General features: G+C 38.7%; 1 protein-coding gene across 7 annotated transcripts in view; it reads right to left on the reverse strand.

Annotated features, from left to right (window-relative positions):
- EFCAB5 (EF-hand calcium binding domain 5) overlaps positions 1–19,519 on the reverse strand; it is a 190,885-nt gene that overhangs the window by 157,706 nt on the left and 13,660 nt on the right. For all 7 annotated transcript variants that reach the window (XM_047833726.1, XM_047833723.1, XM_047833721.1 and 4 more), the window contains 3 exons: positions 7,677–7,726; positions 6,993–7,055; positions 5,504–5,588 (listed from right to left, as the gene is read on the reverse strand). In XM_047833726.1, coding sequence (XP_047689682.1) covers positions 5,504–5,588; positions 6,993–7,055; positions 7,677–7,718 — 190 coding nt within the window. In that variant the 5' untranslated portion in view covers positions 7,719–7,726. The remainder of the gene's footprint in view (positions 1–5,503; positions 5,589–6,992; positions 7,056–7,676; positions 7,727–19,519) is intronic.

Here is a 19,519-nt window from a genome sequence, read left to right on the forward strand (position 1 = left end):
TTGCTAAATCATAGGGTAATTCTTCTTTAACTTTTTGAGGAACCTCCATGCTGCTTTCTACAGTGGTTGCACCAGTTTGCATTCCCACCAACAGTGCACACAGGTTCCCTTTTCTCCATATCCTCGCCAATACATGTTGTTTTCTGTGTTGTTAATTTTAGCCATTCTGACAGGTGTGAGGTGGTATCTTACTGTAGTTTTAATTTGCATTTCCCTGATGATGAGTGATGTTGAGCATCTTTTCATGTGTCTGTTGGCCATCTGGATGTCTTCTTTGGAGAGATGTCTGTTCATGTCTTCTGACCATTTTTTAATTGGATTATTTAGTTTTGGGGTGTTGAGTTTTATAAGTTCTTCTTATATTTTGGATATGAACCCTTTATTGGGTATGTCATTTGCAAATATCTTCTCCCATTCCATAGGTTGCCTTTTAGTTTTATGGATAATTTCCTTCACAATGCAGAAGCTTTTTATTTTTTTATAGTCCTAATAGTTTATTTTTGCTTTTGTTTCCTTTGCCTCAGGGCATCTATCTAGAAAAAAGTTGCTACAGCCAATGTCAGAGAAATTACTGCCTGCGCTCTCTTCTAGGATTTTTATGGTTTCTGGTCCCACATTTAGGTCTTTAATCCATTTTGAGTTTATTTTTGTGTATGGTGTAAAAACATGGTCCAGCTTCATTCTTTTGCATATTGGTGTCCAGTTTTCCCAACACCATTTGCTGGAGACTTTTTCCCATTGGATATTCTTTCCTGCTTTATTGGAGATTAATTTACCATTTAATTGTTTATTTCTGGATATTCTATTCTGTTCCATTGATCTATGTATCCATTTTTGTTTTGATTGCTACAATTTTGTAATATAACTTGAAGTCTAGAATTGTGATGCCTCTAGCTTTGCTTTTCTTTTTCAAGATTTCTTTGGCTATTTGGAGTCCTTTGTGGTTCCATACAAATTTTAGGATTGTTTGTTCCACTTCTGTGAAAAATGCTATTGGTATTTTGGTAGTGATTGTATTGAATGTGTAGATTGCTCTGGGTAATATAGACATTTTAACAATATTTGTTCTTCCACTCCATGAGCATGGAATGTCTTTCTATTTCTTTGTATCATCTTCAATTTCTTTCATCTGCGTTTTAAAGTTTTCAGAGTACAGGTCTTACACCTCTTTGGTTAGGTTTATTCCTAGGTTTTTGTTGTTGTTGTTGTTGTTGTTGTTGTTGTTTGTTTGTTTTTTGGTACACTTATAATGAACTTCATTCATTTTTCACTGCTTCATAGTATTTCATTATATGACTGTATTGCAATGTATTTATTCATTCTCATTTTCGGTGGGGAGCTATCCACAAATATTTCAAATTCGTTTAATTAATTTATTTAAAATTTCCCCTAGCTTAATTGAGAATACTCTGAAGAATACTTTTAAATCCTACCTAGCTAGATAGTATCCATCTTTCTTCCCAGGAAAAAAATAAGTAGTCTATAAAGAAACTCTTGAAAAGCCAACATTTCATCCGAAGAATGTCTTATGTCCAATAGTAAATAGTATTTATGAACTTCCTCCCAATTTTTGATTTGCTCTTTGGCTAATTCTTTTATCCAATATGGGGGAAGTGAGGAGGGCAGTATAATGCTCTCCCTAATCTCTCAGTTGGATTTGCAAACAAATTAACCACTTTTTTGAGTGTGAAGGGATGTTTACACTCTGGTTGGGTACAACGCTTACTAAGGGTGAAAGAGAGCAATTCTTTAAAGTCTATAGGTTCTGGGGCACCTGGGTGGCTCAGTCAGTTAAGGGTCCGACTTTGGCTCAGGTCATGATCTCATCGTTTGTGGGTTCAAGCCCCATGTCAGGTTCTGTGCTGACAGCAAACAGCATGGAGCCTGGTTCAGATTCTCTATCTCTCTCCCTCTCAGCCCCTCCCCCGCTCACACTCTGTCTCTGTCAAAAATAAATAAATATTTAAACAAATTTTTAGGGATGCCTGGGCTACTCAGTTAAGCATCCAATTCTTGGTTTTGGCTCAGGTCATGATCTCACGGTTCATGAGTTTGATCCCACATCAGGCTTCAAGCTGACAGTGCGGAGCCTGCTTGGGATTCTCTCTCTCCTTCTCTCTCTGCCCCTCCCTCTCTCATTCTCTCTGTCTCTCTCTCTCAAAATAAATAAATAAATAAATAAATAAATAAATAAATAAATAAATAAACTAATTGAAATAAAATTGAAGTAAATTGAAAAAATAATTTAAAAAAACTTTTAAAGCCTGCGGATTCTAATGTTACTCTCTTTGCTTTTTCTCTCTCGGACATAACCCAAAGAGGATCCTCCCCTGTTTTAAAGATACTGCTACAGATGTACAGCAACTTGATATCTACCCATCTGCCATGGCTCATTTGTACACTCACACATGAATTAGGACATTCTGCATCTTGCTGCAGACTGCTAGTGCTTCTCTAGTGTGCTTGGCTATTATAGGTTGCTAAGCAATAATCCTAGTGTTTGCACTGATATGTAGAATAGAAGATGTGTGTTTGGTTACAACTCTAGTCAAACGCTTCTCTCTTAGAGCCATAAAACCAAGAAAAGAGGAGGCACAGCAATAGCAGGGTTAATAAATCAGGATTCTAAGCAAGCCTAACTGCAGTTCCTTTTTGATTGAGCGACCTCTGAATTCAAGGTTCATAAATAACAGCCCCAACTGCCCCAAGGGCAAATTAATTCTGAGGTTCAGTTGAATATAGTTTCAAACAGGTATAGGGTTTTTTAGCAGGTCTATGCGTGGACATTCCTAACCCTTTCACAGACTGACTGATTCGTTTATACATTCACTCTAATAAGTATTTATAGATGTCTCACTTTGTGCCAGGAACTATGCTAAGCCCTGGAATTCTTTTTCAGGATTATCTTCCTAAACTCTTCATAGCATTAAGAGCCTTTCACATTCTTCCTCGACATGTATACCTTCAACCCTGTATTAATCTACCTTCTAACATGCAAAGACTTATTCAGGTACTTTGGGCATAAATGCTTTCAACTAAATAAGTAGGGACATAAAAGAATTCCTTGTTCATATTTTGAAATGCCCAGCCTTCAAAGTGACTTTTACCATTTCCAGCACTTAGTTCATGGCCCCCTGCTGGGCATGGCCTCAGTACCACCCTATTTAAGGACATATATAGGAATGAATTATAATCCACATTATAAGCTTTAGCAGACTCTTTCTTCACAAGAGGGCTTATAACATTAGTAGGACTGTCAGCTGATTAAACTGGTGCAAATTGACCCAGCAGGGCTACTCAACTACATGTGTGATGTTCTCCTTAAATATAGGTCCTGTCTGAAACTCAGCTGGCTTGATTTTTTTTCCACCTGGCTTGATTCTTAACATTTGTACATAAGGTAGAATGATTATAAAGAAACAAGGAGGAAAAGAACCACTATTAAATACTATTGGAATTAGGATTCAATAACTATAGGAAAATGTATTTTCCTACAAAATTGTTAATCTTAGGGCTGTGAAATAAGAACAGAGTTGAGAAAACATACTTTCTTTATTTTCTTTTACTATTTTATTTTTAAGTAACCTCTACACCCGACATGGTGCTTAAACTCATAACTGCAAGATCAAGAGTCACATGTTCCACTGACTGAGCCAGCCAGGTGCCCCGAGCAAACACATTTTCAAAAAAAGATTTCTCAAAATGCATGTTAAGTTCATACCCTGAAATGTATGATGACTAGGGTAAAGAAATGAGGAATTTTCATGGTACATTTAAACACAATATTTTCTTTGCAAAGATACATACTTGAGTGCGTTCTGAGAGCTGCCTGACAAGATAACATCATTTTAATTTTGAAAATATATAACAAGAATAAAGACACTTCCTTTGATATATTGAAATTGCATTAACAGTTCCTCTTCCCACTTCACACACACACACACACACACACACACACACACACACACACATTTACAAAGGGAGATTTAGAATATTAGACTTAATAGTGCCTGGTCACCAAATAAATAAGTACATTGCCTTACAACTGATATTGTAATAAGCAACTGCAATGTTTTCAGTATATAACACATACTGGGATGCACAGATTTAAACAAAACACACTTCCCTATAGCACAAACTGAAAAGCTATAACAGAAATTGAAAATACAGGAACAAGAAATAACACAAACTCTTGATTGATACGTTTTCTAGAGAGGTAATAAATTACATGATGGAATGCATGCGTGAGTGTTGCATGTGCAAATTTGGCCACAAACTGATTAAAGTGAACATCTAATTAAATTTATAACAAATTACCAAGATCCCAATTCTGTTTGGCATATTTAAAATGAAAGAGTTCATTTAAAAACCTGGCTGAGGAGCACCTGGCTGGCTCAGTCAGAAGAGTATGTGACTCTTGATCTTGGGGTTGTAAATTTGAGCCCCACCTTGAGTGTTAGAGATTACTAAAAATAAATAAATAAACTTAAAAAAAACATGGCTGAAATGATTAAGGTAAAGGCAAAGTATATGTATGCAGCAATGGTGATGGAGGGTGGGAGTGAGGAAGAAGTAAAATCAAGAAATTGGGGTGGTGGAGAGGCAGATGGAGAGGGACTTTCTGAGAAACTTTTTAAAAGTTAGTGAAGCTATGAAAATAGTACAAGTTTATAATAAAAACAGAGTAAGTGTTGGAAAATTTGGTTCTTAATGTGTATGTATTATAATGTGTGTTGATAAGAAGAAATAGTAAATAACTGCTTTTAATTGGTTTAAGAGACAGAAAACCCTTTGGAGAAAAGTTAAGTACCTAAAAGCGGTAAGTAGCACCCATATAACAATTTATACTTTAGAAAATGCTTTAAGTAATTATTATGGTAACTTGGCCTCGCACTGCCTAGCACATACTCAACACTTAATACTTGAAACTGAACAGAAGCACATTTCAATTAATTAAAATTGTTAAATTTCAAATATTGTAAAGAATTTTTTTGGTACAGGATTTCACTAAGTATCTAAAGTTTGAAGAACTGCAATGAAAGGGATGACTGTCTTTCCCACTTGTGTTTTGTCTTTGATCTGATACACTTCCAAGATGCATAATTATGTGGGATATGGGTTAAGGATGGGGCTAGAAATCAAACACAATAAATGTGTGGTCAAGTACAGAGGTAAAAAGGAGAAACAAACAAACAAACAAAAAACAATAAGCAGGCCAAATCATTTGTGTTCTTCATTTAATGTTTTCATTAATGGGTTGCCTGCTATGTATCAGTCAGATCTCAGCTAAATTTTCTCTTTAAGCACAGGATGAATAGTCATAAAGTTGCTTCAAAAATATTAATAGATGATGAAGGGAATACATTTTAAACTATTTCCCAAATTGTGTTTAAAATACTCCTGAGACTATATTTTTTTTAAGGCAAAATCTTAAGGAATGCATCCCCAGTGAAAACACAATTGTTTTAAATTCCATTGTGTAGGGGAAAGGCTAGTTCTATACCTTGGGATTTGATTTCATCTGTTGCTGTTTCTGGCACATTGCTGCTGGTGTCTAATGCAGAGCTGCTTGGTACGCTCTGTGAACTCTGAAAAGAGAAAAGAAATCCCAATTGTAAAATGAGTTACTTTTCTTCAAAGTTGCATCAACCCTCCCAATTAAAGAATGCAGATAAATGACTTATAGGAGTTACCAGACATATGTTTGATTTTTCTAGGATTTAATGCTGTGTATTAGAAGCAAAGACTGCTTACTGCATTGATAAGATAAAATACATTGGTTCAACATGTCATCCCATCTTTCTATGGCTAACAAAGTGATATGCAAAGAATATTATTTCAGATGTACATTAATCTTCAAATTATACAATACTTTCTAGAAACAATATTTGAGACCACTGCAAGATGAAAGTGGACTTTTGAAAATGCTACTGTTTTCTTCTACTATTAGAATCATCTTCTATGTTTGTGGTAGAAAGAAAAATATTTCATCTTAATTGAAATTAAAGGTTAGTTTTATGAATAAATGGTGGAAAAATCATTTTTTGTACTCATGTTGATGTAGTGTTAAAAGAACAATAATAATATTTTTAAGACTCATATTATTGAACTTAATGGTGAATCTATATAACTATTTTCTTTTTTTTTAAGATTTTTTAAAGTTTATTTATTTTTGAGACACAGAGAGAGAGAGAGAGAGAGAGAGAGAGAGAGAGAGGAAGGGGCAGAGAGGAGAGAGAGAATCCCAAGCAGAATCTGTAGTCAGCGCAGTCAGATGCAGGGCTCCAACTCATGAACCATGAAATCATGACCTGAGCCGAAATCAAGAGTCAGAGGCTTAACCAACTGAGTCACCCAGGAGCCCCATATAACTGTTTTCGATCGCATCCCTTTTTCTATAGAATATTCTTCCTCATTGAAGTCTTGTATTCAAATAAACACAAAGTTACTTAAATTATTAATATGGAAATTATATTTTCAGAATGAATAATGAAGTTATCCTAAAAACTGGTGGGTTTTGTACTTGGGGTAATGGTTCTGACCTTAGAATGCAACCTTTATTTATCTATAACTTGTAATAGCTTTTCACAAATAATTTATCTGTCCACAGACACTTCCTGCAACTGTCTCAGATGAGTCAGCTTAATGGTTAACATGAATTTGCTCATTTCCATTTGGCATTTTATTTATCCTTTTGGACATCCACATCTTTTCCTTCCTTTTGTAAAAAAAATTTTTTTTGAGAGAGCAAGAGGATGAGTGGGGGAGTGGCAGAGGAAGAGGGCAAGAGAATCTTAAGGAGGCTTCATGCAAGTGTGGAGCCTGATGCAGAGCTCAGTCTCTCAACATGAGATCATGACCTGAGGTGAAATAGAGTCTGATGCTTAACTGACTGAGGCACCCAAGCACCCCTCTTTTCCTTTTTCATAAGAAAATTAATTTGACCAGTGTATTCTCCAGCATTAACATCTGATTATTTATGAAAACTCTACCTCAGTAGGGACTTTCACTTCAGTTGCTTCCTGTTTCCTTTCTTTCTCTTCTTCTCCATTTTCCTGAAATGGAAACAGTATTAGTAAGTGGGATCCAAAAGAAGCTAAAGATAAAACTAACATCTTATACTCTAGTATAGCAAACTTTTTATGTAAAAAAATTTACATAATGGGCAAACATCATACCAAATAAAATCACACAAAGTAGCCATATTAAAAATTCAAACAAGGGGCGCCTGGGTGGCTCAGTCGGTTAAACGGCCGACTTTGGCTCAGGTCACGATCTCGCGGTCCGTGAGTTCGAGCCCCACGTCGGGCTCTGTGCTGACAGCTCAGAGCCTGGAGCCTGTTTCAGATTCTGTGTCTCCCTCTCTCTGACCCTCCCCTGTTCATGCTCTGTCTCTCCCTGTCTCAAAAATAAATAAAACGCTAAAAAATTAAAAAAATTTTTCAAACAATAACAGACATGTTATAAATGCCAACCAACTAGAAGGTTACTGTAACCCAACTATTATTTGAACCCCTTTTTCCAGCACTTTTGTCATGACCTGAGGCAGAATACTTCAACTAAAAATAGAAGTAAGTAAATGACAAAATATGATCTTGCATCTCAATTTTCTCAAGAATGTTAAATCTCAAATCCTCTTATAATTAAATGGCTAGAAATCTATGTAAGCCAAGTACCTGAACAGGTTTGGATCCCTCTTGAGATGCTGGCTCACTCATCTGGACCACTAAAAGGTATCATCAAATAGTAGGGAACACTATTATCAGACCAATATTAATAACAGAAAGAAAATATTAAACAACAAAAAGTACTGTGGGAGACCAAAGTCACTCCCAACCCCCACTGCATCCCACCATTCTATTGAATGGTACTAAGTTCTCAACTGCTAAACTTTTCAAACTGTACTACTGTTACTGCTGTTGTTACTGCCCAAACCTAGATTAATGCTAGGCTAGTGCCCAGGGAGACAGGAAAGCTTAACCATAACAATCACCACCATTATCATTTTAAGAAAGACACACACACACACACACACACACACACACACACACAGCAGCAGCAGCAGCAGCAGCAGCAGCAGCAGCAACAGTAATGCAAGTGAAGTTTTAAAAACATTATTATCATCATGGGGCACCTGGGTGGGTCAGTCGGTTAAGCGTCCCGACTTCGGCTCAGGTCACGATCTCACGGCTTGTGAGATCGAGCCCCATGTTCAGCTCTGTGCTGACATTCAGAGCCTGGAGCCTGTTTCAGATTCTGTATCTCCCTCTTTCTCTGTCCCTCGCCTGCTCACATTCTGTCTTCCTCTCTCTCAAAAAAAAAAAAAAAACACAAAAATTAAAAAAAATGTTTTAAATATTATCATCCTTAATAATTTTTTAAATAACAAGATTAGGTGAAGTGAAACTCTGATGGCTACCCAATTCATCATGTATGAAAGGCATACAGATATTAGAATAATAATCTCACTACAAAGCATTTTTCTTAGTGGGGAGTTCTGAGAGGAATGTGATTTATCTTGCTTATTTATTCATATTAAGGAATTAAAATGGATAATTATCTGATGCTTACTTCATTGCAAATGACTACAGTAATCAAAATTACTGCTGTGCCAAAAATCATTTAAGAATTTGTGTATATTTAGGCTAGGTGCTATGTAAAAAGTAAATTTTATATACACGGCCTTTGCCTCTAGGACAGTTACAATCTAGGGACTATTTAATTTAAAATGGTTTCTTTAAACTATGCTAGAGTATTTGCATGTCTTTTTATCAACACATGTTCTAGCAGAATAAACCAGAAGTACTGCCTTTGGAGACAACAGATTCCAGCACTTAAGAATAGCTGCCTCAAAGCCTTTTTGAAGCAGTTCATAAATAAGTAATATAAAATAGATTTCTTTGGTAGGTCCCAATTGTACATTCTCACAGCCTGCTTTCTTTGCTTATGGTGTCCATCTCCTGAAATTACTAGAAGCTCCTTCCATTTCTTTTAAAATCAGGTTTTTTTTGATGCACCCAGATAAATTCAATGCGATAAACCTTTATTGGGTGCCTTCTATATGCAAGCATTGGGGTTAAAAAAGATAAATGAGACCTGTGCTCAGGGAGACAGGAAAACTTCCTTTGAAGAGTTCCTAGTTTAGTGATGAAAAAAAGGATTTACAGGTGCAGTTCAATCTGCACAGTGCAAAAGCAGAGGTGTTAAGGAACACATAGGAGTAAGCAATTAATTTTCCCAGGGAGTTCAGGGAAGTTTTCATAGAAATATTTCTAAACTGGATTTTAAAGGACTAGTAAGAAATTTTTGTGTAAAGGAGTGGGGAAGGGTATTTGAGGCAGAAGGAACAATACACACTAGGGTATAAAAGTTCAGGAAGTGAAGCATTCATGTACAGAGCTTAGTTATATAAAAGAAAATAGCAGAAGATGAGGCTAAAGAGGTAACTTTTGGGGCACCTGGATGGCTCAGTTGGTTAAGCATTCAACTTCAGCTCAGGTCAAGATCTCATGGTGCATGAGTTCGAGCCCTGCTTTGAGCTCTGTGCTGACAGCTCAGAGCCTGGAGCCTGCTTCAGATTCTGTATCTCCCGCTCTCTCTGCCCCTCCCCCACGCACAGTCTGTCTCTCAATAAATGTTTTTAAAAAAATTGTCAAGGTAACTTTTCAGTCTATAATGTTTATTCATGTGAAATCAAGGAGGATGGACTTTACTCTGTGCTTTTAAAGCACAGGACAGATGTGATCAAATTGGTGTTTTTAAAAAGTTAACTCTGCCAGCAATGACTAGAATTATGAAGGATGGGGGGAGGGTGCACAGAATGAAGGTAAATTTTGCACCCGTAAATGTTGCACGTTTCAATGCCCCTCACTCTAATCTACTTTCTGCTAGACATTGCCAATACCCTAACTACATCCCTTCAGCTTCACTTTTCAGTACATATGAATGGTCTCTGACTGCAAGCACCTGCAATTCTGTCTGAGGGCTTGTGCCAGTCCAAATGTGGGATGGCAAGAAGTGCCTGAGAGTTGATATCTTCTAGGAGAAGCCCTCAGCCAGTGATGAATAGGAAGCTGCATAGAGTCCCATGGGTGGAACATTTCTGTCTCCCAGAGTTCCCCAATGGGATAGAGCCTCAGTTGCCTCAGTGAAACCTGCCTAATAGTACAGGCTTCCCTCACTTTCCTGTATTACTTCCCTACTCCCTTGCCATTGTTTCCCGGAACCACCTCCCAAATGACCTTACATTTAACTCCTTGGATCAAGGTCTGTTCTGAAGGAACCTAAACTAAAACAGATATGATCATCAGGATTGGGGGCAAAGTTGGATCTGAAGAGAAAAAGAGAAATAGTTAAGGTTCACTGAGTGTTTTTTCATATTTATAAGGCTGAATGGATCATGATGCCATTAAATGAAATATGGAAAGGAGAGGAAAACAGGTTAGAGGAATGATAAGAGTTTGAGTTTGTAGGTGTTAACACATTTAAGATACCTGCTCAATAGTCTGATAGAAGTTTGCAGGCAGTAAGAATCTTAATGCCACTGAAATATATTGTGACTGAAATATATTGTAGGACGTTATGCAGAATCAAGTCCATTGGATAATGATAGAAGCACTGTCCAGTCTGAAGTATTAATTTGCATTTTAGTTACCCACAGTGCACAGCATTATTCACACCTCACACACCCCACTCATGAGATTCCAGAGTCATCCTACTTAGATTGTCAGCTCTGAGGCTGGGTTTTTGTGAATCTGGTAAGGGCCTTTCACATGCACTCCCAATAGATTTATAAATTGGTGAATTGCAGCATTTGACATCTTGATTGGCAAGACTGTCAGTCATAGATGAAAGGGTAGCTAGTTATCCTTGGGGAAGAGGTTTCTCAGTATAAGAAAGTAATCATACACAATTCTGATTTGTCAGATTAATAGAAGATAAGCAGTATCATATAGCTGGATTTCATGAGTCTTAAATCCCTGGGTACTGACAGAAAGATGCATTTGCAGGAAGATGCTAGTGGAGCTCACCCAATACGAGTATCTTCTAGGAGATGAAAAAAAAAAGTTAAGGATAAACCCTTGCTGATGAACACTTAAAGGTAAGGCTAAGAAAGAAAAGCTAGTGTAAGATAGAGATAACTGCTGAGAATGGCAGGAGACTCCTGCAGCTATTGACCTGCATGCTGCGGGCTTGACTCTCATTACCAGCCTCTACTGCTGGGCATATGCCATGGCAAGCTCCTGCAGTCCCACAGGTATATGCCAACAGCCAACATCTGTATAGCTGTTGATGGGTCTGAACTGAACCCTAACCCCTGTCATTGGTCTGAACAGCCCCTCTCACTTGCAGTTAACCCTATGGTTGTACATCTGCAAGACACCAGCCTCAACTCCCATCACTGGCCTCCCCTGACAAATGCATGCCTACAGCTGGCCCCAATGGTTACACATGTACACACTGACAACCGGGGACCCTGCAGGTGCCTGTGTGCCTGCAGTTGGCCCCAGCCTCTGCTGAAGGACCTAGCCTTCACCACTGCACATCTGCCTGCAACTGGCCCCTGCAGCCACCCCCCTCAACTAGCCCCATAGCTAGGAGGGTGCACACCACTGGCTATGGTCACCATCACTGTCTGGCATGTCCCTAGCCACTAGACTGGAGATGCCATTAAAGAATCCAACAGTCCTTGCAGACATTGTGGACTGCCTACAGCTCTCACAAAGGATCATGTAACTGACGTTATGGACCACAGCTTTTGGAGCCAATGAGACACCATGCCACCTCCACCCATCCCCATCTACAGATGCTACATGCCCTCACACTTGGTATCCTGCAGTACTAGACCATGGGTCACAGCATGTGCCAAAATGCCCCCAACCACAGGTGAAAGTCTTTCCTCACCAAACTCATTCCATAAAATCTGGAAGAGACAACTGCTTTTTCAAATGCACAAACACCTATGAAGGTGACAGGGATCACAAAGAATCAGGGAAACATGACACCACTAAAGGAATGTAGTAAACTTCTAGTAATGGACCCCAAAGAAGTAAAGATTCATAAACTACCTAACAAAGAATTCAAAATAATTGTATTAAAGATGCTCAGAGGGGCGCCTGGGTGGCGCAGTCGGTTAGGCGTCCGACTTCAGCCAGGTCACGATCTCACGGTCTGTGAGTTCGAGCCCCGCATCGGGCTCTGGGCTGATGGCTCAGAGCCTGGAGCCTGTTTCCGATTCTGTGTCTCCCTCTCTCTTTGCCCCTCCCCCATTCATGCTCTGTCTCTCTCTGTCCCAAAAAAAATAAATAAACGTTGAAAAAAAAAAAGATGCTCAGAGTGCTAACAGAGAACACAGATAAACAATTTGATGAAATAAGAAAAACAATAGAAGAATGAAATGATAAATTCCACAAAGAGAAAATATAAAAAAGAACACCAGAAATTTCAGAGCTGGAGAATACAAGGACTGAAATGAAGAATTCAAAAAAGAGCTTCAATAGCAGATGAGACCAAGCAGAAGAAAGTTAGTAAATCTGAATACAGATTATTTTATTGAAGTATAGTTGACACACAATGTGACATTAGTTTCAAGTGTACAACATAGTAATTTGACAAGTCTGTACATTATGCTATGCTCACCACAGGCATAGCTATCATCTGTTACCATAAAATGCTATCACAATACCACTGACTATATTCTCTATGTTGTACCTTTAATTCCTGTGACTTATTCATTCCATAACCGGAAGCCTGTATTTCCCACTCCCTTCACCTATTTTGCCCATCCCTCAATATCCTCCCCCTGAAAACCATCTCTTTGTTCTCTATATTTATTAGTTGTTTCTGCTTCTTGTTTGTTTGGGGTTTTTTGTTTGTTTGTTTGTTTTTTAGATTCCACGTATAAGTAAAATCATATGGTATCTGTCTTTCTCTGACTTACTTCATTTAGTGTAATATCCTCTAGGTCCATCCATGTTGTCACATATGGCAAGACCTCATTCTTTTTTATGGCTGAATGATATTCGTGTGTGTGTGTGTGTGTGTGTGTGTGTGTGTGTGTGTATGACATCTTTGTCCATTCATCTGTGAATGGGTGCTTGGGTTGCTTTCACATCTTGGTTTTTGTATATAATGCTGCAATAAACATAGGGGTGCATACTTCTCCTCGAATTAGTGTTTTCATTTTCTTTGTGTAAATACTCAGTAGGAACACAGATCATTTGAAATGATCCAGTCAGAGAAAAGCAAAGGGGAAAAAAATGAAGGGGAATGAAGAAATCCTATGGGATTGATGGGACACCATTAAGAGAAACAACCTATGTATTATGAGAATCTAAGGATAGAGAGAAAGGGGCAGAAAGCTTATTTTAAAAAAATATGCCTGAGAACTTCCCAAATCTGGGGGCATATTTGCACATTCAAGTTCATGAAGTTGCAAACAAATTCAACCCAAAGAGATCTTCCCCAGGACACATTATAATAAAACTTTCAAAAATCAAAGACAAAGATAAATCTTGAAAGCAGCAATAAAAAGAAGTGTGCTACTTATAAAGGAACTCCATAAGACTATCAGTGGATTTCTTAGCAGAAGCCTTAAAGGCCAGGAGAGAGTGGGGTGATATACTTTAAGTAATCAAGAATACTCTATCTGGTAAAGTTTTCAGAAATGAAGGAGAGACAAAGTCTTTCCCAGTCAAACAAAAGCTGAGGTTAGTTCACCACCACTAGAACTGCCTTATAAGAAATGATGAAAGGAGTTCTTCAAGCAGGCATGAAGAGACACTAATTAGTAACATGGAAACATGAAAATATAAAACATATTGATAAATTTAATTATATAGTCAAATTCAGAATATTCCAATACTGTAATCTGGTAGTGTGTTAATCAGTTAATTCTAGTATAAAGGTTAAAGGACACAAGTATTATAAATAACTATGGCTACAATATTTGCTAATGGATATATAATATAAGAAGATGTGGCCTCAAAAACAAAATGGGAGGGGTGCCTGGGTGGCTCACTCAGTTAAATGTCAGACTCTTGATTTTGGCTCAGGTCATGATCTCATGGTTCATGAAATCAAGCCCCACATCGGGCTCTGTGCTGACAGCATGGAGCCTGCTTGGGATTATCTCTCTCTGTCTCTCTCTGCCCCCCTGCCCAAATAAATAAATTTTTTTAAATGGGAGGGTAAAAGGGTAGACTCTTTGTCTGTAACTGAAATTAAATTGTTATCTATTTAAAATACACTGTTGTGTCTATAAGATGTTTTATGTAAGCCCCATGGTAACCACAAAGCAAAAATCCACAGTAGATGCACAAAAGATAAAAAGAATGCAATCAAAGCATACCACTATGGAAAATCATCAGCTCACAAAGGAAGGTGGTAAGAGAGGAAGAAGGCAACAAAGAACTATGAAACAGCCAGAAAACAATTAACAAGATGACATGATTAAGTTCTTCCCTATCGATAATTACTCTAAATTCATATGGATTAAATTTTCCATCAAAATGCAGAGTGGCTGGATGGATGAAAAACAAGACCCAACTATGTGCCGCCTAAACAAGAGACTCACATCAGCTTTAAGGACACACATAGGCTCAAAGTGAAGGGATAGAAAAAGATATCACATGCAAGTGAAACCAAAATAGAGGAGAGGTAGCTATATTTACATCAGACAAAATAGACTTTAAGCCAGAAGCTGCAACAAGAAACAAAGAAAGTCATTATAGAATGATAAAGGGGTCAATTCATCAAGAATTATGGGTTTCAGTGTTAACTGAATTCACATCCCAGCCAAGTTACTCATGTGAAAATTGGGGCACTGATTGGGAAGAAGGACCTCATTCCAAATTTCCAAGATTTAGTGGAACTAGGAGACTAATAATCTCAAACTCCTGAGTCACTCTAGCCTCTCTTGCAAATGGAGGCAGTTTGTCCTCTTATATTTGTGGAGACTAGCCTTCACTAAATTGAAAACCTTGTAAAAATCTCATCTGAGGCAACTGCCTTGGTAGGGACTCCCATTTTCCTGAAGATTCACCACAACCACCTCTTACTTCTAGTAGACTCATAACTACAGTCAGATGTTCAAATGCCCCAGCAGGGCAAATACAAAGTCTGACCAGGAGGAAATAGCTTTTACAGCAAAAGACTCTCAGGATTTGCATATATAGTGACAAAAATCCAGGGAATATGTGAGAGTATACTATAAGGGAGTTAAAGCAAGGAGCACAGAATATAATGTTGAGTTGGTTAGAATTTATTAATATGGGTACACTTATCAGACATTAAGGATTTAATGTTCTAGCATCTACAGCTGTAAGTGATGCTAACCATTTATTTGGTAAACTCACTGAAACTTGGACTCCACAGTGGCCTGTGTTTTAAATTGAGATACTGGAAGATCCCTGGCATCGTGTAGGAAGAAATCCAAAGACTTAGGAAGACAGGAATGTTGGAGTATATTTATCACATATTGGCTTGCACATCCACTCCCTCCAAGTATATCCTCTGAGAGGATTCTGGGAACATCCCCTTACCAACGCACTGAAAATTATATTAGTGAGTGGGAGTATTTACATCCTTGAAAAGCTCTATAGTGGCTTTCTTCTGTAGGTTAGGCATGTGGGATGACCCATTTCCGAGTAGCAGAAGTTAAACATTACTGTTTAACCACCAAAGACAAAGCAGGCACATTTACTATAAAGAGAAGTAGAAATATAGGGGCACCTGTGTGGCTCAGTCAGTTGGGCATCCGATTCAGTTCAGGTCATGATCTGACGGTACATGAGTTCGAGTTCCGCATCGGGCTCTGTGTTAACAGCTCAGAGCCTGGAGCCTGCTTCAGATTCTGTGTCTCCCTCTCCCTGCCCCTCCCCTGCTCATGTTGTCTCTCTCTCTCTCTCTCTCTCTCTCTCTCAAAACTAAGTAAACATTTTTTAAAAGAGAGAAGTAGAAATATAGTGGTAATCAGATGCTTTTTTGACCCTCACCGATCTTTGTGGCTAAATGATTATGATGGTTGTAGGAATAAAATAGATGACCAGCCTACTGAAATGTTGGTCACCAACATTTAGTATAAAAAAATCCATATATGGTGGCCAAAAATATGACTTTAGTCACCACAGTAGAGAGTTCTGACCTCTTACCAGTTACCAGGCCTAAGCCCCATAACTGAAGGCAAGGTTGCATCCTCTTAAAGGAGGCTACTGTAGCACTGCCATTAGTATATACTGAAAATCTTCCTCCAAGTCTTCTTTACAAGGAGCTGTGGCCATCTCCTAAAATGACTGTGTGCCAGGGAAAAAGAAATATTCAGGTTTTTCAGGGATTTCTAAACATTGGCACTAAATTGATGTTAATTCCTGGGGACTCTAAATGCCATTGCAGCCCACCAGTTTAAGTGTGGGCTTTGTGGTGCACAGGTGAGAAACTGAGTCTCTCTCTCTCTTTATGGAACAGCTTAGGATCATTTAATTACAGTTCTCAGAACCCTTGTTTAGGGGCTTATGAGTATAGAGGTTGCAGCTAGTTCCTGGTTGCTAGAAATCTCCAGTCCTCTACAGTTAAGGGGACTTGTCCAAGTGGAGGTTAGTGCCTCATACTCCACAGCCAATGTTGTAGCTGACTCTGGGCTGGTGGGGGTTGTAGAGTCATGAAAGAGTGGGGAGGAATATGTGGGGGTCTAAGAACATGGCTGTGGTATTCCTAGAGTTGCTACATAAACAACTGTAATTGCCTGTATCTTGTTTAAGAAGGCATTGTATGCTAGAAGACAAAAAAAAAAAAAGGTTACAATAGCACCACAAAGAGGGTAAAGAGGATGGTCTGGTGAGAACCCAGAAACTTCTGGAGGACACCTGAATCTTCACACTGATCTTTCTCCATTCTGACATCTGCATGGACATGGAAGACTTTGCTTGCTGGGATGTCTAGCAAAGTAATACTGAACTGCACATGGCCCAACATGAGGGTCTCAGGAAGAAGTATTGCTGCAATGCCCATGGCCTGACTTGGGGTCCTTTAAGATTAGCACGATTTCTCCCAGTGGTGATGAGGAGTTTGAACACAGTTGAATTGGGGTCAATTGGTGAGTTAGGTCTTTGAGGTCGTAGCTGAGTATTAATCTTGATGATGCATTGACCACCACCTGGTTTCCCTAAGGGAAAGAAATCCAAAGGGACTTTTGCCTTTACAAAAAAAGGCAGAAAGTAAAAATAGCATTCAGCATTTGTTTTGAGGCAAGTCATTATAGAGGCAGCATGCATCCTAAGCTCCTTCCCAGGAGCCACACTCAGCAGCTCAGCATTCAGCAACCGTAGCTTTGAACTGTGTCTGAAGCATCTGTGCTTTATCTCGACATATATTGTGCATCAATTAACAAGATGTGTCCTGAGGAAACAGAAAAGCCTAAAAGAGTTGATTTTTTGGGGTCTAGGAATGTTCAAAAATTTTTGCCATATAAATAAATGGTAATTGCTTCTTTGCTTTATGTCATTCTGGCTTGCAGAAGGTTTCACAGGAATGTCATACTTTCAGACAGTGGGGAAAACCTGTACTTTCTTCACTTGGCTTCCAAGATAACAATACTTGAGTTTTTCTTTCACTTCCCTAGTCGTTTTTTATGTCTCTCCTGTTGTTTACTCTTCTTTTCTTAGAGTTCTAATACTGGAGTTCTCCCAGAGCTTAGTCCTTGCACCATCCTTTTATTTTTTAAAAGTTTTTAATTCCAGTTAGTTCACAGTGTGATTTTAGTTTCAGGTGTACAATAAAATGAATCAACAATTCCATACATCACCCAGTACTCATCACGACAAGTGCATTCCTTAATCCCTATCACCTATTTAACCCATTCCCCACCCCACAATCCCCCCGAGAAATTGAGTCTTAACTCAAGTTTGAATCAGTGGATTAAGTAAATCCACAGAACCACTCTATAGTGATTTCATAAGTTCCTGTGTGTATAATTAGAATAGATACATGGTAACTGGCAGAATTTTCAGTTTAGAATTCCAGATCAGGATTTCTGATCGTGAAATAAGGAGGCTTATAGTATGAAGGGTCAAGTTGTAGCCCTTGGAAATTCCCCTCCCCCACATATACATATACCAGGAGAGTAAACAAAAAATATTGTTTTCCTGGGATGACAGAATGGGGATTTACAGAGGTTAGTAACACCAATAAAGATTTGAAAGCAGCAGGGAGTGATGAAACCTATCTCATGCCAACTTAACTTGCCCGTCCGGTCTGTGAAGAAGATGGATGGATTTTGGAGAATGTAGATTATTATAAATTTAATCAGGTGATATCTGCCTGCAATTGCAGCTGCTTTCTGCATGTAGTATCTTTACTGGAGCAAATCAACGTACCCCCTGCTACCTGGTATGCAGCTATTGACCTAGCCAATGCTTATTTCTCCATACAAATTGGTAGAGAACACCAGAAGCTATTGGCTTTTACTAGGCAAAGCCAACAATGTAACTTCACTGTCTTGCCCCAGGGCTATGGCAGTTCTCCTTCTCTCTACCATGATGTAGTCCACAGAGATTTTGAGCATCTTGACCTTCCAATCAGCATTGACTTGGTCCACTACATTGATGACATTATACTCATTGGATATGAGGCCCAAGAAGAAGCAAGGTCTTTAACTATCTTTATGAGATATATGCAAACCAGAGGATGAAAGATAAACCCCATTTCTGGTACCAGTTTTCACATCAGTCAAATGCCAGTTACTACATCATTATCTCAGCTCTCAACTCACCCTTTTGTATTATTCTTTGATGCTGGAGCTGGGACTCTGAAAACCACATTTCTTTGCCTTGCCAGGTGGTCCTGTTAAGCTCTGTTAACTGGTGGCACCAGAGGGAGAACCCGAGACTGTGGGAGGGCAAGAGAATTGTTCCTTCCTGTCTACCTCAAGACTGCCTCCTATAGCCTTTTGGTTTCTGTGTGCTTTATGCTAGCAATGGTTCTTCATCCTGGTAGCAGCAGGCCCTTTCTGCAGCAACAACTGAATCCAGTTTGTAGTTTTTCTACAGTTTTGTACATTTCATCGACTCAAAGACATCAACACCAGCCAGCCATTGTTCCTGCCTTAGAGGTCTGGGGGTCCCACAGAATCCCTCCTCTAAGCTCAGGGACACCGACACCAACTGAGCAGCATCTTCTGGGTTTCAACTGAGGGGTCACTCCTCTGTTTGTAAGTTTCTTCCTTTGCTTCATTTTTTTCCCCCAGCTCTAGATGTGGTAACATTTGCTCCCTCTATAATACCTTGGATTTCTCTTTTTAGCTTTGTAGTCACTTCCTTCACTTTATATCTGGGTAACAATTCTTGTTAAATTATGTATTCATGGCACAAAAACAGACACTCAGATCAATGGAACAGAATAGAGAACACAGAAATGGACCCACAAACATATGGCCCAACTAATCTCTGACAAAGTAGGAAAGAACATCCAATGGAATAAAGACAGTCTCTTCACAAGTGGTGCAGGGAAAACTGGACAGCGTCAT

The sequence above is a fragment of the Prionailurus viverrinus genome, chromosome E1 (genome assembly GCF_022837055.1).
Source record: "Prionailurus viverrinus isolate Anna chromosome E1, UM_Priviv_1.0, whole genome shotgun sequence".
NCBI lineage: Eukaryota > Metazoa > Chordata > Mammalia > Carnivora > Felidae > Prionailurus > Prionailurus viverrinus.